Genomic DNA, 23,300 nt, shown 5'->3' on the forward strand with positions numbered 1-23,300 from the left:
TGCCTTCCAGATGCTCCTCAAGAATGAAACAGCCACGAGTGCTGTTTGGCAGCAAGTCTCCTGCTCTCAGCTGCCTTTGGAGACCACTTTAGGTCAGGAGTTACCTTGCTCGAGACCATGCCCCTTTCGGGAGTGACTGGCATCTGATGGCAGGTCAAAGAGGTACAAAGGCCTGGCCTTATTCTCCCAACACAGGAACAGCTCTGAAGGGTCATCCAGCTTCAGAACTCCCTGTAGTTCTGCTGAGACTTCAGGTGGAGACTGGATCATCGGCTTGACGCCCCACTGTCCAATCCTGCTTCCTTCCCTTCCCTTCCACAAGTGTTGGTCCCAAGAGCACTCCCTAGCGGACTTCGGCACCTCAATTTTCACCTCAGAATCGCCTTCCCGGAACAGCCAACCTGTGCTATGTGTGTGGTATTTTTTTTTCTTTTTTCACTTTACCAGGCTGCTGACTCCGTTGTTTCATCTGCAAGACGGGAGGCTGGTTTAGAGGAGCGCCGCCTAGCTTTAGCTCCAAGCCTGCAGCGAGGCATTGCCGAAAAGAGAGAAACGTTACAAAACCTCATTTCTATTTTCATTCCAGCCACCTAGTAGCAGCATGAACTGAACCTCAGAGATGCACTTTCTAGTCTGTAAACTGTGATAACATTATGCACCCTGTCTTTCTCTCGGAGTTGTTGCGAGCACCCATTTACAAACTGCGAAGCCTGTATTAGCAGCAGCTCTATTTTCACGAGGATGATTACTGTTGTTTGTGGGAGGAGCAGGGCAGCAAGGAATGAAAGGCTGCTGTTCTACCATCTTGGGGAGACCCAACCAAGGCCCCTGGCACCCCACTGCAATGCCTGTGGCAGCCCTCAGCCAGAGGGATCCCCATCTCAACAAGGGTCCACACTGTTGCTCTGAACTCCAAGAGTCGGTCCCTGATGGGTACAGGACTCTCACTTCCTTCTTCCAAAGCTCTGTGAGAAGGCCAAAAGTGGGACCATCCGTCAGTCGTCTCGCCACAATGCCTCACACACAAGACGCGTCAGGTATTCTCCTCCAGCCGACTCCCTTTGTGTCACGCTCGGCCGCCGAATAGAAGGAAGTCCCATCTCCAGCGCACATCCCCCAACCTCTCTCCTTTACCTCAACTTCTTACTCCTTGGCATTTTCTCATCTGTGGCTTTTCTCATTCTTGATTCCTTTCCAGATCTCTTCTATTTTGCCATTGGGAGCCCCGATGTCGTTATATATAAAGGAAAAAACCAACAAAGCGAATCATTCCCCAGCTTTACCCAGAGTGCTCCATCTCATTGCTGTCTACAAAACTTCGTTCTTCCTGGAGGCCCTGCTTCCTTCTCTGGGGAAACTGAAGATCATAGTTGAGACCACACATTTTCCCCCACTTCTTATGCCAATGCGGCCAGTTAAGGGGAGGGGTTTAAGGTAGAGCGGGTTGGGGGTGAGGGCATTCCCCTCGATAAAAATCAAATAACCATGCAGACGGTTACCAGTACAAAACTATGGTTTTCAACATGAATTTGGGCCTTCGGGGTCTCCTATCAATCCCTCTTGCTTATTTTAAGCCAGTCCTTGTTTCCATTTCTCTAAACATTATTCTAAAACAGATCACTCTCTTCAATACAACTATTATTCCTGCCTTGCTGCCTTCTCTCAGTGGACAAACTTGACTCCTATTTCACAGAAAAATACTAGGTCCCTCAACTCTGATCTGCAATTTCCTGCCCTACACCTATAAAATTATATACATCTGTACCCACCTTGCTGCATTCCTCCAATCTCAAAAACTGCTCTTGACTGTTCTTTTGTCTCCAAGTGGTTACTTATGCATCCCATCTTATTCTTCTCTCTTTGACCTCCTCCTTCTACTGCCATGAATTCCTTGGGTCATAAAAGCATTCACATACATTCCAATCCTCCCCCGGCAACACCACTGCCATCACCAGTACCACACCTTCTCGTGCCCTGTGTGCTTCTCCCGCTCGTCTCCAGCCCCGTAGCTACATCATCTGTGTCTACTGTGTAACTACCCACAGACTCGTCCGCCGGGACCTGGCTTTGTCCAGCCTGGCTACAGTCAGAAGTGACTTCTCCTCTATGCCTCTTTCCAGCCTGGTTTTCACATTTCACACAAAGGACTGACCGCCTACTTGAAACTACTTATTTGGTTACTGAGACAACTCCTTTTTGGTTCTCCTGGAGCTTCTTGTATCTTTCTTTTCCCTTTCTTTTATGGGCTCCTTCTTCTTTGACTGTGTTTTAAATGTCAGGGTGCTATTCTTAGAGTTTTATACTCTGACCTCTTCCCATTCTGCTCGTGGGGGAGCTCATCCACTAATAATTCCAACTGTCACCTTTGGGGCAATACTTGTCCCAACTCTTTATCTGTAGCTTAAATCTCCTCTCGTTTTTGACTCGTGCTCTTCTTTTGCTCCCTTCTGGTGGTACCGACACCCAGCAAGTCAGCCAATTTAGAAATCTAAGAGTCTTCCTTCACTTCACCCTTTCTCCCCACAGTTACTCAGTATTTTCTTTTTATCTCCTCAATACTTTCTTTTTTAATCCCCACATATTTTTTTAAATTAATTAATTTATTTTATTTTTTATAAACATATATTTTTATCCCCAGGGGTACAGGTCTGTGAATCACCAGGTTTACACACTTCACAGCACTCACCATAGCACATATCCTCCCCAATGTCCATAACCCCACCCCCCTTCTCCCAACCCCCCTCCCCCCAGCAACCCTCGGTTTGTTTTGTGAGATTAAGAGTCACTTTTGGTTTGTGTCCCTTCCAACCCCATCTTGTTTCATTCATTCTTCTCCTACCCCCTTAACCCCCCACGTTGCATCTCCACTTCCTCATATCGGGAGATCATATGATAGTTGTCTTTCTCTGATTGACTTATTTCACTAAGCATAATACCCTCTAGTTCCATCCACATCGTCGAAAATGGCAAGATTTCATTTCTTTTGATGGCTGCATAGTATTCCATTGTGTATATATACCACATCTTCTTTATCCATTCATCTGTGGATGGACATCTAGGTTCTTTCCATAGTTTGGCTATTGTGGACATCGCTGCTATAAACATTCAGGTGCACGTGCCCCTTCGGATCGCTATGTTTGTATCTTTAGGGTAAATACCCAGTAGTGCAATTGCTGGGTCGTAGGGCAGTACTATTTCCAACATTTTGAGGAACCTCCATGCTGTTTTCCAGAGAACCCCCACATATTTCTTGAATGTATTTTCTTCTGCTGCTCCCCATCCCCGCAGTTACTTCAGGCCCTTGTCATCCTCGCGGGCACAACTGCAATGGTCCCCTGACTAACTGGTCTTCCCGCTTCCTGTTTTAATACCCTCCAAGTCCACTCTACCCACAGTCAACTGAGCGATCTAAAACACAAGTGTGATCAGACTGCTGTACCTTTCTCGTCCTGACAAAAACACCAAGCAGTCCGAATACAACCTATGCCTTCACTTGGTACACAAGGACCTCCGGGACTCAAACTTGGCAAATCTCTCTGGTCGCAGCAATCGGTCCTTCCTATGTCCGGCTTTGTGCTGTGGCCACCCTTGAGCGCTCCTGAGTCCTCAAGCACATCACGCTGCTTCCTGCTCTGCTCCTGACTGCACTCTTGTCCCTTCTGCCTGGAACACCTCACTCTGGTTCTCTCCGCCTGGCTAGCTGTTACTCAAGACTCAGCTCACTTGTCTCACTGAGGAAGTCTTCCTTGATACAGAAGGATTAGCTGTCTCTTCTCAGAGTTCCTGTGAGACCTGGGACATACTCTTGCCGTCATAATTCTCCACTGCTTCAAAACTGCTTGTTTATGCGACTACTGCGTGACTACTTTTGTAGTCGCATAGGTTTATGTGACTACTCTGGCAACAAAGCTTGGTGGCCTAACCCAACAGGCGCTTGTTTTGCTCAGGAATCTGCAATCTGGGCAGGGCTCAGCGAGCGTGGCAGGTCTCTGCTCCGCACAGTGTCAGCTGGTGCAGCAATCCCGGGGCTGGAACATCGACTTCCAAGATGACTCACTCCTTGTGCGGACCAGCAGGTGCTGGCTGTTAGTTCCTCTCCACCTGCGTCTTTCCACAGAGCAGTTCAGGTTCTCCACGGCACGGTAGCTGAGTTCCAAGTGCGAGTGTCCCAAGACACAGGAAGTGGAGGCTGCGAGTTTCTTAAGGCCGAGGCCCAGAAACTGGCAGTTTCTAAGTAGAAATGGAATAGACTTCTTCATAGTCTCCTGTTAGGCAAGCACAGAGCCCAGAAATCAAGGGGAGAGGGTATAGCTCCATCAAAGGATGGCAGTGTCAAAGAATTTTGGGAGCCATGTTTTAAAGTCATCACCTTCCTCTACTAGACTATGTGAGCTCTTCTAGGACAGACATGGCATGTATGTGCTGAGTGACTGGGTTCAATCCCGGGCCAAACTGTCTACACAGAACTTCACAGTCTCCATCAGTCACTTGTACCACGGAGGTCCTATTCTGGACAAGTCAGCCACATCGATGAGCAAAAGAATTAAGGTGCAAAGGAAATTAGCGTTAAAGTCACACAGCATTAGAAATGGGAGAGTTTGGGGGCACTTGGGTGGCTCAGTCAGTTAAGCATCTGACTCTTGATAGAGTTTGGCTCAGATCATGATCTCAGGGTCCTGTGACTGAGCCCCATGGTGGGCTCTGCACTCAGCACGCAGCTTGCTTGTCCCTCTCCCTCTACCCCCGCCGCAACCCCGCCATCCTCAAATAAATAAAATAAAATCTTCCCAAAAAGGGAGGATTTTTATGAGCTAATCATATTAACTATGAGCTATCATATTAGCTATGAGCTAATCATATTACAGTCCTTGGTTTTGCCAAACAAAACCCAAACACACACACACACACACACACACACTGGGGCACACAGATAAAAAATACAGCAAAGAATCTATGTGGGTCAGTTATACAAAAAATAGCAATGACTCAGAATTTGTTATATATGGGAAATACATTCTATTTACTTACTTACTTGGCTTTTTTTAAAAAAGCAAGTCAGAGCTATTTAAACCAAAGAATCTGGAGGGGCGCCTAGGTGGCTCAGTGGGTTCAAGCCTCTGCCTTCAGCGGCTCAGGACATGATCTCAGGGTCCTGGGATTGAGCCCCACATTGGAGCTCTCTGCTCAGGAGGGAGCCTGAGCTTCCTCTTCTCTCTGGCTGCCTCTCTGCCTACTTGTGATCTCTATTAAATAAATAAAATCTTAAAAAAAACCAAAGTGTAAACCAAAGAATCTGAATGATGAGTATTGTTGATTTTCTTCTTTCAAAGGGGACACTATTTGCTTTTGCAAATTGGGTCCCACTCACAGCAATAGTTGTAATTTAATTATTTGATGACGCACATGTCTTGGTAAAATGTCTTGTGGCACACTGATGACTCAAATACCAGGCACTGACATGCATCTAGCCATTAAACAGAATATGAAAACACAAGACTTTAGTTATTAGACTTCCTTAAACATGACTGAATCATGAATGTGAACAGAAGTACTGGAGTTTGAATTATTAAATGTAAATATGAAAGTCAAAGGAATGAAATAATTTGACATCAGTAAGGATCAGACTGTAAGCCTAATTCCAAAAGGTAAATCTTGACTAAATAAGAAAGGTATAATAAATTAGCTTGATTTCAGAGAGATACCTAATTATAGTTTTAGAGGCACACACTAAACAGACCTGAAAATACTTAATCTCCTTTAAGCTTTCTGAGAAGCTTCCAAAACACAAGATAATCTAAAAATAAACAAACAAATAAATAATTGGTGGGATCTGTCAATTAAGTCAATACATCGTAGCATTTTACCAAGAAAGTAAAATCAGTTTTCCTCAAAAGAATGAATTTTTTCCCTCAAGATTCTTCTTGTGTGGTGGAACATTTAGGAAATGTAATTTCCTACATGCAATAATGACCTTGTAAATAAGACTGCCTATATTATCTCATTTCAAGCAATCTGGAGGAAGGGCACAATATTAATGTAGCGATTCCATACTAAAGAGAAGTTAGACGGGATGCTGCTTTTATAAGACAAACCATGAGGTGTATTTATAATGTGATCTGTACTGCCTACCCAATGTTTATGCAGCCACTACTTCTTCCCCAGCATAACATTTGAGACACTGAAAATCTACAACAGATCAGAGGTAAAGTACAAAGTAAAACAAACGAACAAAAATCTCTTAAACTCAGTATGTTAAAAAGTCAGACTCCGTGTCCTAACCCAAGCCTGCTTCTCCTTCTGGGGTCTTTGTCTTGTAGTAAAGGTAAGTGTAGTATTCTGTAGGGGGGAAAAAACCCAAAAACAAACAAAAAAAAGTTTAGTCTACAGGTCAAAGTTCAAATCTCAGCTCTGACACTTTACCCCTGTCAGATCTTGGGCAACTGATTTATTGTTGCTTAAAATGCCAGTTTCTTTATCTAAAAAACAGGGTTAATAATTTTCAGATAGTGGTAAAGGTGAAATCAGCTAATTAATGAAAATAACTATCACACTGTCTACTACATAACAGGCTCTCAAGAAATTGTTCTATTATTACTTGAATTTGTTAATGAGCTCCTCTCTTCTGTCCAACCTAAGTTGACAATTTGAAAATATCACTGTCCCCAGCACTTCTTTGAGCTCCACATCTACTCAGACACTAAATGCTACTTGTTCTACTAAGCAAACTATTATTCCTTCCATTGTGTGAAGGACTGAATTTTCTTCTCTTTGCAGTAATGAAAAAAAAATCACGTCTTCCTAGTAAAGTCCATAATAGAATTTCCCACTGTGTCAAGCATCTCAGAAAAACCAGTTGGCTTTTTGAAAAGATGTATGTATTTCTTAAATTCATTTCTGGGCATTTTATGTTATTATGTTACTATTGAGAATAAGATTATTTCCTTGTCTATTTTGTCCTCCCTGCCATCATTATACTTTCTAAACATACGGCTGGTATATAAGATAGCTACTGACATTTATCTATTTTGTCCTAGAGCAGACTACCTTACTCCACTGAAAATTATTTAAACTTTTAAATTATGGAAATAAAACATTTTTATTATTAAAACTTTGAATATACATACAAATAAAAATTTAAATCATTGGTAGTCTCACCACCAAAGGTAACCATTTTTTCTTTTTTAAGATTTTTATTCATTTGGCAGAGAGAGAGAGAGAGATCACAAGTAGGCAGAGAGAGGGGGGAAGCAGGCCCCCCACCGAGCAGAGAGCCCGATGTGGGACTCGATCCCAAGACCCTGAGATCATGACCTGAGCCAAAGGCAGAGGCTTATTAACCCACTGAGCCACCCAGACGCCCCTAAAGGTTAACCACTTTTAATAGCTATGCATATATCCTTTCAGATTTTTTTCCATATGGAAGTATCAGATTTATTATATTTTATAAAAATAAGATATTGTCCATGCTGTTTTATTGTAATAGATACATAACTAGTATACACAAGCTAATAGTAATGTTATAATCAACACTGTTACCAGCTGTCAACATAAATCTTATTTAAAGATCAGGATTCAGACTGATTTAAAACATAGAAACTACTAAGTGTGTGGAAGAGACATGACAAAATAAATGAATATCAGGAGAAATTATAGCTATAATTGCAGACAAACCTGAATTTATGAGAACAAAAGTTTAAAAAAAAAGTAAAAGTGGGTTATTTTTCATTAAGTGTTCACACTCGATGAGGAAATAATACAGGTTTTATGCTATAAACATTTCCACATTTTAAGTTAAACTAAACTTAAAAATAGAAGGATAACTAGAAAATCAATGGTATTTTGAGATGCTAGTAACATTCCAATCCTTTCTAGAATAATTAAAATAAGTGGGCTAGGAAAATCTGGGAGGTTATAGAAAGATGTGCTGTTTTTGAAAAATATCTTGTGAACATATTCACATTCCCATACCAGTATATGCACACGTGTAAAATAGTGTTTCTCAGTGTTTTTAAAGTCCATGTCACCTTTAAATAAATTTTTAAAAAAATCCCATACTTAACAGTATTAAAACAATGGCAGATTTGGGGGGGGGATTTGCTTCAGAGTCTCCTCACTTAGAATCTTCTGCCTCCTGGCCTCAGCGGTGTGGGAAAGAGAACGGAATGCAGGTCAAGCTGATGAGCTTTGCTTTCGGGGTCACAAATGGAGAAAAACCAGCCTTGCAAACACTTTTTGATGAAAACTGAGTGACATCTGAAGTCCACTCGTTTGTTTTGGGGTAAACAGGGAAATCTTTTACTCAAAAATTCTTCAGGGTGATTTTTTGGGAAGATATTTTGGCAACAGAATGAAACTTGAATTCCGAACCCTCCCCGAAACATATTCTGGCAAAGACTGGATGCAGATGAGAAAAGCACCCCTCACAGGCTCCCAGGGGATCTGCAGCTGCGAGGCGGGAAGCTATCACCCAAATTTATTCTTTGGACCGATTAAGTTAAATTTCCCCCTTCCCTAAATTCATCTTCAGAATCCTGTCTTTTGAGAACTTTAGTAAGTCAGAAAATCAAGAGACATGTTTGGTCCAGCCTAAGGATTGAGAAAACGGATTCTGGCACCAGATGGGTTTGAATCTCGGCTCTGGCAGTTATTAGCTGGTTGCCCTAGGGCAAGCTAGAGACCTTTCTGTGCCTGTGAGCCCTACCTGTAAAGTCTGCAAAGGACTACCCGTCACTACCTCAGATGCCTGTTTGCAGTACTACACATAAAGCCTCAGAACGCTATCTAGCACGCAGGAAGCGTTCCAGAACTCTGGCAGAGTTGGATTTATGTATCAAGTAATGACGCTGGGCTTACTCCTGGATATTTCAGTTCTTCCCAGATGAAACCCTCAAATAAATCTTGTCAACATGCTAGGCTTTGCTGAATGTTTGCAAGTCTGAAGCAGCTGTTTTTGTCCTCACTGTCTTGGAGGTGAAGCAACATCATCCTTCAGGTTATAAATCTTTCTAAGCACTTTTACTTCTGACATGATTGAAAAGCTCTGACAGAACATAATGTAGTACAAGTAGTCACTGTTGATTTCTTCCCATAGTTTGGTTTCAATTTCTAACATTTAAACTCCTCAGTTCATCTGGAATGTATTTTAATATAAAGTTGGAGCTTGGGATTTAAAATAGTGTTAGAAAACATTAGCCAATGGTTCCAATTTTTTTCTGGAATAAGCCAACTTTTCCCCCACTTATTTGAAATCTGTCACACCTCAAAATCATATATGTGATTATAATAGTTATCTATTTATTGTTGTTCTCCCACCCAAATAAGTTTTACAAAGAAAGGGAGTTGGTTACTTGGGTTCACTGCTGGATCACCAGAGTACTGCTTGGCTCACAGGAAGGAAACGGCTTTCCTCTTAAGATCCCTCAACGTGATTACCATATTACTGATTTTCTAATGATAAGCAAATGCTACATTATGGAAACAAGTCTCAAATGTTCATATTTTCCATTTCTTTCAATAGGCTCTTATACTTCATTTTCTAATATTTGATTGAAGGTTTCATACATTTAGTTTTACATGACAGTGTTCTTAACTTTGAAGAAAAAGAAAAAAAAACAGAATTTGGTCATAGCCATTTTAGTTTCATAAAATAAACAAGACCATTTTCCATATTTTTGCATGCTTTGAAGTAGATTAAAAAGCACAGGAAATACCTGCTCCTTTAAGATCTGACAGAATTTACTGATAAATACGTCTAGGATTTGTACTTTGGGGGAGGCCTTTCTTTTAATCCTATTTTTGTCAATTTTAATTATCCAAAATTTTATAAATTTATTTTTGGTCATTCATTTTGTAGGTTGAATTTATTGTCATGGGTTAAAAATATTTCTTTTCAAAATATATTTTTTAAAAATTCCCTCTGCATCTATGGTTATAGGCCTTTTTTTTTTTTTTGAGTAACTCTGGATCAAATTATTATGATTGGATTTTAAAAAAAATCAATTTGAATACTTGTCTTCTACGAGAATCGGGTTGTTATTGTGTGGTAGTGAATATGTTTGGTTTTAATTTAAACTATACTCTGCTTTTTATGCTTCTAAATTGTTTTTTCCTTACCACCATCTCCTTAGCCATATTAAGATGTTCTCTTCTGACTCATGGCCAATTAAGAAATTTTTCATCTCATTTCAACACGAGCACTGCTTAACTTAAAATTTCTTCATCCTCTTTCTTTACAGAAGCCACCCCTCCTTGTGCTCCTTCATCTTCCTGCTGCCTGCCAAACTGCTGAAGCATTTTATCATCGTGGGTCCCCATTATCACTGGTCTGTTATATTAGTTTTATGAGGACTCATCTACTGTGGATTATGGCTTACTACTATAATAACAACTGCTATTCATAAGTAATTCCATACCACTTAAGATACCCTATTTTGATTTCCTCCCCTATTGGCTTCTTTATTCTCATTACTTGTTTGGTTCTAGATCGCTCTGCATTTTTGTTTTTCAGCACAAGTACATGAATGGGATGTGCCACAAGCCATTCCATGTCAGAGATGATCTTTTTGCTGCCCTTTCAAGAAATGATACCTCCGCCGACTAGAAAACGTGAACCACGGCACACTCCCTCCAATGTGTAAGGCGCCACTCCGCCGCTTTCCACACACGATGTTAGTAGGCGACTGGGTACAAATCAATTCTCCTTTGGTGGTCATCTCCCTCACTCCCCCCTTTTCCACCCCCACACATCTGGATTTTTATCTTTTACTCATTTTTTAAGTACAACAATTATGTGAGAATATATTCAAAAGAGAATTTTTCATCACTTTTTGTTAATGACTGCTTTATTGAGATAGAATTCATGTGGCATAAAATTGATCTCCATTATTCTCTGCTAGCACCTCTGAGCCCTTTGCTGTGAAGTTCATGATTCCCTTTAGCCAAAGTGTTGGTGAATGTATGAGGCTGAGTATGTCAGCTCAGGCTACCATCTCGAACCAGAAGCCTACCCAGTACATCCTGAGGCCGGTTGCGGCTACCACACTGCTACTCCTCCCTTTTGACCCCCGAGGCTCCATCTTGGGACATCTTTTACTTTCTTTATACTCTTTGGCTTTCTCATCAGATTCCTCTTCTTTCTCTGTGGTTTTTCCAGGTCCCAACCTCAGCCCCTCCTCTCATTCAACATCCTCTTCCTGGCTCCAAGTATTATCTCTATCGGTGCTTCTTCAGCCTCTCCCCAAATACTGTTTCTGTACAAACTTTCTGCCATCAGCAACATCTGTCATTAAGCACAGTGATTCTCACCTACAGGGATAGCCTGAAATTTCTGGAGCGGCATTTACAGCCTGAAGAAGCACTTCCGCCCAGGGCCTTCGTTCTGAGCCACAGCTGTTCCGTCTCTGGCAAACAGCACCATCATCCCCTGAGTCGTCCACTCCAGAAGCCTGGAAGTCATCGCCGCCGGACTTGAGGACAGAGATGGTGTCTTGTCTACTTTGCTATCATTCTTCAGGATGTACTGGATAGGCTTTGGGTTCAAGACAGTAACCTGAGCTTACATATGAAACTTCACACGTTCCCCACCTCTTAGCTAAAGGGAATCATGAATCTTCACATCGAAGGACTCAAGGGTGGCCAGCGAAAGAATGAAGAGCGCCTAATGCACAGCAGCACAACCAATCCCTACTGAAGGAATGAATGCAGTCAAATACCAAATTCTGCGGTTTCCAATTCATTTTCTTTCCACTCATCCTCTTTCATCCATAGTTAGTAGTTTAGTTAAAATCACTACTATTGTCTGCTTGGCTTATTGCCAAAGCCTGTCAGCCTCCAGTCCCGCTTCTCCCAACCCATTCTCTCCAGGCTACAGCACTTTTCCTCACAGATCAATCCTTATCCCCTCAACTTAAGGCTTCTTAAAATCAAAGCCCAAATTTCTCAACATGACACACAAACTGATGATGCCCTTGACTTTATACACAGCACTCCTTCTACTTGGAGTAATAACTCAGGTATCACTAGAAGGAAAATTTCTTGATGTCCCAAAGCTGAATTAAACACTCATTGGATGTGCTCCCCAAAGTATCCCATATTTCCCCTACTACTGCATCCATGTTGTATGGTAATCCTGTTTATTTGTCTATCACCTCAACTACAATCGAAATGTTGATGGGTGGGCCACGGTCCTTTTCACCTTATCTCAGTGCCCTGCACGGTTCCTAACATAGAGTAGGCATTTAATGGGTATCTGGTGAAGGAATGTATTTTCAAATCCCACAAGAGACCATGCAAGTAGAATTCCATCATGAGAGATGGAATTCTCCCATGGAATTCCATCATGGGAGAGGGATTCTGAATCCAGTTGAGATCCATAAACAGAAGTTAGGAGTGTGTGAATAATGTAGAATTGTACCCAACATTTTATGTGCATATACATTTGTTGAGGGGAATTTTGAGACTGTCTAAACAGGCAATCCTAAAAAGTTAAGAAGGACTATTCTAAAGTGTATTATAAGCTAACAAAAACAAAATGTAGATACACACACACAACACACACAGAGGGATTGATCTAACACACTGAGCTCCAGGGTAACTTTTACTGAAAAGGGACAAGAGGCAGTCAGAAGGCTTCAGGAGGGTGGAAGAAAAACATGCCAGGAAAGAACAGAGAGAGAAGAACTTCTGTCTCTTCAGCAACTTGGCACAGGGTCCTTGTGCGGTCAGGGTGTGAAAGGGTGGCTTCCATACAAAGGGTCTATCAGGATCTGAGGACATCTGTCTAATTTTGACAGCTGGAAACTTCAGCTTACCATTACGCTACTCAACTTCTGGCAAGTTCTGTTCTACAATCCACTAGTGAATCCCTAGCTAGGCTCTGACCTTCAACAGAAGGAAAGAGAAAAAGGAAAAGGAAGGCAGTGGGCTGGGCTTATGACAAGGGAGGGGCGGGAAGAGGAGGTCAAACCCTCACCACTTCTCGGTGGCCCTCCTTCCCTGGTTCATTCTACTCCTTTATTCATAGTACAGTTTATGGAGGGATCTTGACAAGTTATCAGGCACTTCAGTAAAATAGTAAGATGTATGTAAGTTCTGAAAAATACAGGTAGTTTTGAAAGTTCTGGGTGTTGCTTTTTTTTTTTTTTTTAATAAATGCTGACCACGTGCATCCTCTCCTCAGGTAATTAAACATTTAATAAAAGATGGGAATATGATCTTTATTTTTTTTGGTAAGCTCTCCTTTAGCATATAACATACCAAACTGCCAGATGTTCTCTAGAAAATGCTCACTTTTATCTAAGATGCTGTACTAATCCACAAACGTAGGACAGGTACATCAGAGTGGTGATAGGCTTGATTACTTTGTGTTTCAACGCCACTGGGCCTAACTTCCATGACGGTGGAGTCCGTAGGGGGGCTACGGATCTCCTGTCTACATTGTCTCTGGCTGTGAAACAAACCTTGCTTACAAGGGGATGGAAACTGGACCCTGTCCTCATTAGCATCATCTTTCACCCAGAGAAAATGAAAGCCCATTTGGCAAATTGGGTCAAAAGGCCTGGTGAATTCGTTGATTACTCAATTAGCATCTAGGTAATCAGGAACGGTCCACAACAGCCTGTCTAGCAATTCAGCCCCGTATCATTTAACAACACACAAGAAGAGCTTGGTCATGATGTACATGGATAGAAGCCTCATGAATTTATTACACACACTAATAATCCAACAGTGTCTAACTCTGCTGCAGAACTCCAATTGTATAAATGGACAAAATCGCGAATGTTAAAAGAAAAATACATTTTAAAAACCAAGTTTGTAAAAACTTCTTTTTAAGATTCTATATTAATCTATCTGGAATTTTTGTGGGAACTTTAATCTACTCATAAAAATATATTATTTCAAATAGCATTGACCACTGAAGATTGCTCTGAGTAAATTCCTGATAAATTTATGGTAAAATTTAGAGGTCACTTATGCTGGCTGGAAGCTGGGGTGGAAGGGAAGAACAGGAGAAAGGGGGAAAACTCAATTGAGTAAAGTTCCCCCTACCTGACAGTTGTCATATTTGAGGCAACATTGACTTAGAATTTCTGCATTCCCTTAAGAGTTGTAATGGGTTGTGCCCTGTTATCTACTCTGATACCCTTCTTAGCAAGAAATTGCTGTTAATCATTTATTGAAATCTGGTCTAAGTTCTGTTGTATTCATAGATGAGCTGAACATGTCACATGCGTGGTATATGAAACCCTTCCAAATGCTACGGGGGCTGTTTTGAGGAGAGAGAGAAAGATGAGAACGGAAGAAAAAAATTCTATAACCTCGTTCATTGCCTGCTCTACTTGCATCCTTATCCTTAATCTTGTCGACCTCATTGTGTCCTCCATCTTCTTTAGGTTTTGCTGCTGCAAGAGAGACCAGATTAGGAAGTGACTTGAGAATGAGGCCAGGATCAATGTGGACAATGAGATGAGAGCCAGAGTGAAGCCAGAAGAGGCTGAGAAGCCAGACTTGGAAATGAGTTGTCAGAGATCCTCATGATGTGGCACTGACAATATATATTCCATTCCTCTGGACAGGTGTGAAATTTGCTAAACCAAACAAGTAATACTCACCCAGGAGAAAAGGGCCTACTCTCACTGACATACTATGATTGGTACTCTCTTGATGAAATGTGCATGTTATGAAGATGCTCTTAAGGGATTATCTGGGCAGAATCATTCTGGTGACGTGTGGAATGGAAAGGCCACATGAAGCATGACATCACGGATGGGCATCACCTGGGAAATCCAGCAGTCCGCTCCAACAGATACCCTCAAGGTAGCATTTACCTTGATGGACCTCACAGACTCTCATACCCGATCTCTTTGACTGGACCCAGGAATGCAGACTCATGCTAACAAAATTCACAAGACACTGATGTATTAAAAAAAAAAAAAAGAAGAAGGCGACTTTATTATTTACAGTGAACGGCAGAAGAATCAGGCTACTGAATGCCCATCAGCCTGACAAGTGCGTCATCTCCTTGGGAAGGCAAGTTACTGGAGGGAAGCTTGGTGGGCATGGAAGCAGAGCAAGTGGAGTTATAATTACACAGCATCCCAGCACAAAATGCAAGAGGTTCTGCAGCTCTTCCACGACAGGGTTCGCCACCTGCCAGGCAGGCTGGATGCGTGCCTCAACCTGGCAGGTGCTAGCGGCCAGACCATGCTTTGTTGGGTATCACAACACTCAAATTGATTGCTTTTCTTTTTCTCTGTTTTAGAGACAGAGAAAATGCTCTTTTGATGGAGATTTTGTATGTTTGCGTGTTTTCCAGATGCCAGTACCCTTAATTATAGTCAAATCTCACTGTCCAAGGAGTCTTTATGTTTCTTAGGTTCACGTTGACTCCCTTGGATTGAATCTAGTTGATGTTCATTTCCTACTTTAATTTTCAGTGAGTATTTTCATTTTCCTGCGTTCTGAGATCAAAAGGGGCACCGCATGGTGGACTCCACCTCTGCCTACAGGTTCCACAAAGTGTCAGTTAAATTCAAATCAACCTGTATTTGCTGTGCCAACTTTATGCCCACTGCTGTGCCAGGTACAAAATAACATTCAAAAGAGCCTCTAAGGAAATGTTATATTTCCTGGAGGCCTAGAGACTTTTACTCTCTTTAAGGTACAAGAAATAGAAATGTAAGCCCAACACTGTCTTGTTCCCTTTAGGAACTCCAGCCTAGTGAGGGAACAAGATATGTGTTTTAAGAAAAAAAAAAAAAAAGGTACTGTTCCAAGTGGTATGGAGCATGGCAGCAGGAGTACCTTTTATACTTACGGGCAGAGACAGAAGTCACATCTTTCAGTAAGTCTGATTTAAAAAAAAACAAAAACAAAAACTAAATAATAATGATGATTACTTAAAAAAAATTAACAGTGAAGCACGAAATATAGTATCCTTCCCTTCTATTTCCCCATCTCTGTTCTACCTTTCAAGGCTGCCCTCAGTAGTTTGGTGAATACTCTTCCAGATCTTTTTTCTATGTACAAGAAACACACACACACACACACACACACACACACACACCCCTGCAGCCCCAAACACACATACTTATATATGTACACAAACATCAATTTATGTATTCTATAACATGAAGAATTTATGTATCATGGATCCCAGTTATGTAATACACACACATGCACACATCCATTTATGTAATAGACACACGTGGGAGATCGTTCTATATATATTGTTCTACACTTGTTCTTCTACATTTAATTCTTTGTTGTCAATTATGACATGTATATAGAAATCTACACAAAATAAATACGCTGTTTAGAAACTAAATTTCCCTGGAGAGCTGTCCCCAGGTCAATAAATAGAAAATTCTGAGTACTTCAGAAACTCCCTGCATCCACTGCCCCCAACCAATCATCAAGCTGAATTTTACGTTCATCATTTCTTTAGCTTTCTGTATAGTTTTACTACCCATAAGGCAGGCAGAGCTCAAATTCGCCTGCATTGGCAAATGCCCTTTGGGCTACAGCAGCTTGGTTCTTCAAACCTCCTGTGGACTCTTGCTGTTCCTTAGATTTCCTTTGATTTTCTGCCCTTTGCTGCTCTGAGGATGTTTTCTTATACATATTCGAGAGTTTGGATGGTTTTCAGCAAGAGGATTGTTCAAATAACCCAATGGGCCGTATTTCCAGTAACAGAAGTCCGTGTCACTTCTCAGTTCCTACCTATTGTATCCTAGCTCCTTAGGGGTTATGAGAAGCGAACATCCCTAATTTTCCATGGCACAAACAGTGAGATATGCAATAAATGCACGAGGAGTGAAGAGTGAAGGAACGGACATGAGAATGAATATATGGTTACTCCTGCTCTTGAGGGCTTGATGGTTTCTTTCTTTGAAGGAAGGTAAGAATGCAGATGTGTAAAATGATTTGACATGAAAAAATATGAGGCAATAAAGTAATATGCTTAAATGAAATCACTTCCACTGACCAAACATGGAAAGATTTCCAAGATATATTGTCAAGTGGAAAAAAGAAAGCCGTGACGGTGTCTCTGTAGAAAACAGATGTACCTGTATCTATCTTCCACATGTGTAAACAGCTGTGTGGATATGTGCCCCACACATTCTTGTTTATACACAGAAATATGACTGTAAAGACATGTCACAGTGGTTCCTCCTATGAACTGGGATTGGGAAACCAGGAGTGATCTTTTCACTTTCAGATATCCTACATATTATTTTTACGTGAGGCAATGTATTACTTTTATAGTTAAGGGAGAAGATTCTAAATTACATTCAAGGGCAAACATATCTGACAAAGGAAATGAAGAAGAAAAAGAGATAAGAAGACAAATTATTGGAGAAGTCTTCTTTGAGAAGGTGGGACTTGAAATGGGCCCTGTAGGGATTGTAGAGTTCACACTGAGAGGACAGGGATGGGGGGAAAGTGGGGGACATGGACAAGAGCTGTGTCTGAACAGATGTTAGGCTAAGAGATGAGAATGGTAGCTGAGTAGGACCATAAGGAAGCTCCCCTAGCTAAAATTAACTCCAGTTTACACTGAGAGATATGATTACATGGATACAGCAGGGCCACAGTGCAAAATGTGAAATGTCATCAATATTAAGACTTTATCATTGGTCTGATGGGAAACAGAAGTCATCACAGGTTACTTACAAGGTAGCAATACAAGATAATACTAACCTCAGGGAGTACTTTGTGCAGAATGAAATCGAACTTGAAAAAACCCTAGTAATTTGTAAAGTGCTGAATCAGCAATTATTATTGTTTTGTTGTTGTTGTCGTTGTTGTTTTTTCTTACTAGGCAAGAGTTACATTTTATAGAGATTATCATGGTATTTTTTTTTAAGATTTTATTTATTTATTTGACAGAGAGAGAGCACAAGTAGGCAGAAAGGCAGGCAGAGAGGGAGAAGCGGTACGGGGGGAAGCAGGCTCCCTGCCAAGCAGAGAGCCCGATGCGGGACTCAATCCCAGGACCCTGAGACCATGACCTGAGCCAAAGGCAGAGGCTCAACCCACCGAGCCACCCAGGCACCCTATCATGGTATTTTGATACAGAATGCACCCCAGGGACAGACAGACTCAGGGCAAGGAGATTCCTTAGCAATACAGGGCTCCTCTAAGAGCTCACCCAGTTTTCACAACTTGAGACATGCAGATAACCGCTCTGCCTCTCAGGTCCGTGGTTAAGGGTTAAATGTACGTAAAACAGCTTGGTCGCAAAGTATTAGTTCATTTCTTCTCAGCTGTTATTATAGTCCAGATGTATGCTCATAAAGATCAGAACTGATGCTCTGGTCACAGAAATGAAAAAGATAAAGCCAGAGGTGCCTGGGTAGCTCGGTCGATTCCGACTGGATTTTGGCTCAGATTATCATCCCAGGCTCCTGGGACAGAGCCCCACGATGGGCTCTGTTCTCAGTGGGTAGTCTGCTTGAGGGTTCTCTCTCCCTCTCCCTCTGTAGAATAAATAAATAGATCCTTTAAAAAAGCAAAAAGCTAAAGATAAAGGCAGAGATTTTTCTAAATAAATAACCTATAAGGATCTATTTCGTAGATGAAGGGAATAAAAGAGGAAGAGATGATTTCTAGGATTCCAGCAAGGGAGACTGGTGGAATGATAATGTCCCTGACAAAGATCTACCCAGATCTGTGGTCCACAACATCTTTGGAGTCAGAATACTCAGACCACGTGACTTTCACCTCCTCTAGCTGGCACTCCCAACCCACAACCCCCACCACTTGGGTTTGGGGTAACCTCCTTACATTAGTACAAATATGTCCTGAAATCTTTTTTATATATATATATATATATATATATATATATATTTAAGATTTTATTTACTTGACAGAGAGACAGAAAGCTAGAGAAGGAACATAAGCAGGGGGAGTGGGAGAAGGAGAAGCAGGCTCCCTACTCAGCAGAGAGCCTAATACAAGGCACTATCCCAGGACCCTGGGATCATGAACTAAGCTGATGAACTCAGACCCTTAAAGACTGAGCCACCCAGGTGCTCCATGTCTTGAAATAATTTAAAATAAAAGTGCACTTATATTTATTTTATTTTGGAAAAAAAATTCAAGGATATATTAAAAACTTCAAGACAATGGGGACATGCAAAATCACAGATTACTCATTTATTGCAAAATTAGCAGTACTATATTAAAAATGAAAATGAGCTTCACTTTTGACTTGAAGGAAAAAAACTTCCACATAATTCATACATAAAATATTTGGCAGAATTAAACATCTTTAAAGTTTAAAATTATTTGTGTTTAGACCATACGAAGTCCTGAATCACAAAATTATGAAACCAGAAAAGATCAATATCTTTTCTGGTTTCATAATTAATAATAATAATAATAATAATAATTAATAATAATAATAATAGTTAATAACATAATGATTTTTATTTACTGTGTTTTAAAAATTCTTTTCTTCTAAGTTGACTATGACTTCTGAGGTCCATGTTATGTAGCCTTAAAGCAGAGTTTACTACAGCTTTAAGGTATTCCTGAAGTCTCAGTTGGATACACTTTGTTGCCTAGCTAAAGGTCAAAGGCTTGAGGACTATTATATGATACAAAACAAAAATTCAAAAAGTTTAAAGCTCATGCTTCAGATTCTCTTACTTTTCTGTAAGGTCACATCTCTGCAGAAGATGACAGAGTTGGCAATTGTGTAACTAAGCCTCCAGAACTAGTTACAACTCTGGAATGTGATCATGTTTTGCAATATACTTGGTCACCATCATATGAAAACCTTGGGAAATAATGTATCTTGTTTACCTGCTAGTTCCTGTCAGAGAATAACTCATTTAAAAGACTGTTAAAAGTTCTACATACTTTAGGGCCTGCTTGGCTCGGTTGCTTAGGCATCGAACTCCTGGTTTTGGCTCAGGTCATGATCTCGGGTTCATGAGATTGAGCCCCTGCATCGGGCTGCACGCTCAGCAGCGTCTGCCTGGGTATCTCTCTCCTTCATCCTCTGCCTCTCCCCACTGAACTCATTCTTTCTCTCTCCCCAAAATTAAAAAATTAAAAAGGAAAAGGTCTAGATACGTGAAAAGGTAAAAACAAAGAGGGGGAAGAGGAAGAGGAGGAGAAGAAAAGAAATCCATTATTCTTTCACAGTAAGATGGGAAAGGAAGGTAGGAGAGGACGCAGATGAAACAAAATTGGCTATAAATGGTCAACTGTTCGTTGAAGGTATTATGCTTACACAGAAGTCCGTCGTCCATCTTCTCCTGTGCCTTCAGACTGAGCCTCCTGGAAACGTGCCACTGTCGCATGTGGATTATTTTGAGCCGAAGACAATCGAGGCCCAGAAGAGTCAGGAAGAGGTTTTTATCTCCTGCTTAACTGTCTCTAATAATTTAAATAGAGGGCCTGCTTCCAGAAGAGAACTATCACCAGAGGTAACTACAAAGAGTGTGAGCTAGGTGTGATAAGCTCGGTATTGTTACAGAGCCTACTTGTTCAAAGTCCTGTCTGTGTCCCATGGTCTCTGCAAGGTATGACAAACATTTCTTTACCAAACATTAGCTCTTCCCATCTCCCTGTGAACTGTCTTCCTCCCCTCTGAAGCCCCAGACTCCTGCCACCTTCTCTTCGGCTCAGGATGGCATATAAGCCTCAACTGCCTGTATCTGTATGACTTTGTGGGGCTCCTGTACCTACGCAATTAAATTTGTTCTTCTCCTATTTAAACCTTTCAATCTCCTGCTAATATTATGTCAATCCAATTAACAGACCAACCAAAAGAACCTAGAAGGGTAGAGGAAAAAGATTTCCTCCCCATACCTACTTTGTGTATTGAATGTTTCATTGTAAGAAGTTTCAAAAAGGCATACACCCAATTTTTCAATACTAATTTCTAACTCTACAGCTTAAAAAAAAAAAAAGCCTATTATAATATTATTAAGAACAACAAAGACTATGCCACCTTGAGAACACTGAGTTAAGATTTCTAGAGTTCCTGAGCCTTATCTGCCCAACAAGAAAAATTATGCTGCATGATAACCCTGACTGTGCTTCTAACACTTGCATAAAGCATTATCACATACATTATCGCAACTGATCTTTAGAATAACACTGTGAGATCTGGTGGGTAACACTTGAATTTATGAAAAAGAAATAAAAGGCTCAGAGGAAAGAAGTGATTTTCATTCATGCACTCATTCATACGTTTCACATTTACCGAACACTTCATATATGTCAGGCAGATTGGTCCTAGGTGTTAGGAATTTTAAGACAAAAAAAAATGTGAAAATGTGATTCTTTCTTTCGAGAGGTGCTCAGTCTAGTAGAAGGGACAGATTATTATAAACAGAATCACATGAAGATGTGATGCATGCTACAATGAAGTGTTTTTCAAAAAAAAAAAAATTTTTTTTTACCATGACCTGCACATAGAGATACGCTTTACCTTCCTACCCAGCATATAGAACATAAGTTTAAATGGATAAACGTTTGCATGGTGCATGTGGTATTTTCTAATCTACCCTGTTTTCTCTTACAATAAAATCCTGGTCACAACCTTTTACAATGATGTCACTGTTCACTAGAGGGTTGTGACCTACAGCGTGCAGAAGTGATAATCACAGTTCTGAGGTAACACAAAAGGAAACACAAACTCTGTTCCAGGCACTGAGAAAAAGCTTTCAAGTGCTTGCTCTGTGAGCACTTAACAATTTTAAAGCGACAGAACTAGAACAAAGGTCTTGAGATGTTTGAGTCACTTTGTTTTTACAATCACTGCTGTTTTAGGCTAGCCAAATACAAAGCGGCTACTGACTTGTGAATCCAGATCACCTACGGAACAAGCTGTTTTCCTGAAGAGACATCAGCAATCATTCATTCTCGTTTACTAATTCCTCACTGTGGCACAGCACTTCCTGTAGATTGGCTCATGCTGCTTCTACCTGTAAATCGACTACAAACATCCTGCAACCATACGGCTTCTTCTATGACTAACAGCCCTAAATATCTGCTCTCTCAAAAATGCTCTAGAATGAAGACTTAAAAAGCAAGAGACCAGGATTATATGGGTTAGAATGTAAAATCAGATACTGTCATTTTTATGGACTGCACATCTATACTTACGATTTTGTTCGGTGCTTTAATCTTCTCCCTCAAATATTTACTGTCCATGCAGGGCAGCTGTACCTGGTGCGCACTGAGCTCAGCGAAGGAAAGAGCTAGTAAAAACAGATGGCTCCAGAACTAGTATCTCATGCTGCTGCCCTCTGCTGTCTAAGAAAGACAGGGGCAAGATCAGGGAAACCCATGCACTTGGTATGGCCATGCCATTTCTTCCAATAGAAGTGTTTCCATTTTTTTTTTTTTTTAAGATTTCATTTATTTATTTGTCAGAGAGAGAGAGGAGCGAGAGTGAGCACAAGCAGACAGAGTGGTAGGCGGAGGCAGAGGGAGAAGCAGGCTCCCTGTCGAGCAAGGAGCCCGAAGTGGGATCCCAGGATGCTGGGATCATGACTTGAGCCGAAGGCAGCCGCCCAACCAACTGAGCCACCCAGGCGTCCCAAGTGTTTCCATTTTTACGTATGTGTTTTGAGAATCTCTTTGCCCAAGTGCACCAAAGACTCTTTGTGAATCTGACCTAGTCTGTTAAGTTCTTTGTGCCTTTTATCCATTAAGCAATAAAAAAGAAAAGGTGCTTTCCTACATCAGCGTATGATCAACTTACAATGGTACCACTATTCACTGGGTAGTCAATAAATATTCATCAAGGATACTGATATTGATGTTGAATAGGAAATAGACAAAAGGAAGAAACTTAACTGAACTACATGAGATTTGGAGGAACTACAGCTGTTTTTCATCCCTACTTCCCCAAAGGGAAACATGCTTTGAATATTAAGGATAAAAGATTTTGCTGGCTGAAGTCTGAGAAAATAGTATTCTTAATTAAAATCAAGCTGAACTGAACCACCCCCAAAACACCAACCAGCATTTGTGCCTTTAATCATATAACTGTAGGGTCTTAATAAATGGAAAGTATTTGGGGCTAGGCTTTATAGGTATTAACTCAGTAACAGAGGACTAGCCAGAAGGAAATGACAATTATACTTCTGAGAAAGTTACTGAAAAGCATAAACCATTTATAAAGACATTCTGATCTTTGAATGAATCTCCTTGTTTGGAAGACATGTTTAGGCTTGATACCTTTGAATATTTAAGGAAGTCTGAATAGGCCAATAAATTACAATCTACAAGGCCTTAAAAATTTTTTTCCTGTTTTAGACTATACAAAAGAGTTA

General features: G+C 40.8%; 1 protein-coding gene across 2 annotated transcripts in view; it reads right to left on the bottom strand.

Annotated features, from left to right (window-relative positions):
• Window positions 1-23,300, bottom strand: part of NSMCE2 (NSE2 (MMS21) homolog, SMC5-SMC6 complex SUMO ligase) — a 213,545-nt gene that overhangs the window by 93,555 nt on the left and 96,690 nt on the right. Inside the window, exon 5 of one of the 2 annotated variants that reach the window (XM_044244953.1) lies at window positions 14,316-14,399. The exons of the other annotated variant lie outside the window; for it this stretch is intronic. Coding sequence (XP_044100888.1) covers window positions 14,316-14,399 — 84 coding nt within the window. The remainder of the gene's footprint in view (window positions 1-14,315; window positions 14,400-23,300) is intronic. 2 annotated transcript variants of the gene reach the window in all.

Source organism: Neovison vison, chromosome 4 (assembly GCF_020171115.1).
Source record: "Neovison vison isolate M4711 chromosome 4, ASM_NN_V1, whole genome shotgun sequence".
NCBI lineage: Eukaryota > Metazoa > Chordata > Mammalia > Carnivora > Mustelidae > Neogale > Neogale vison.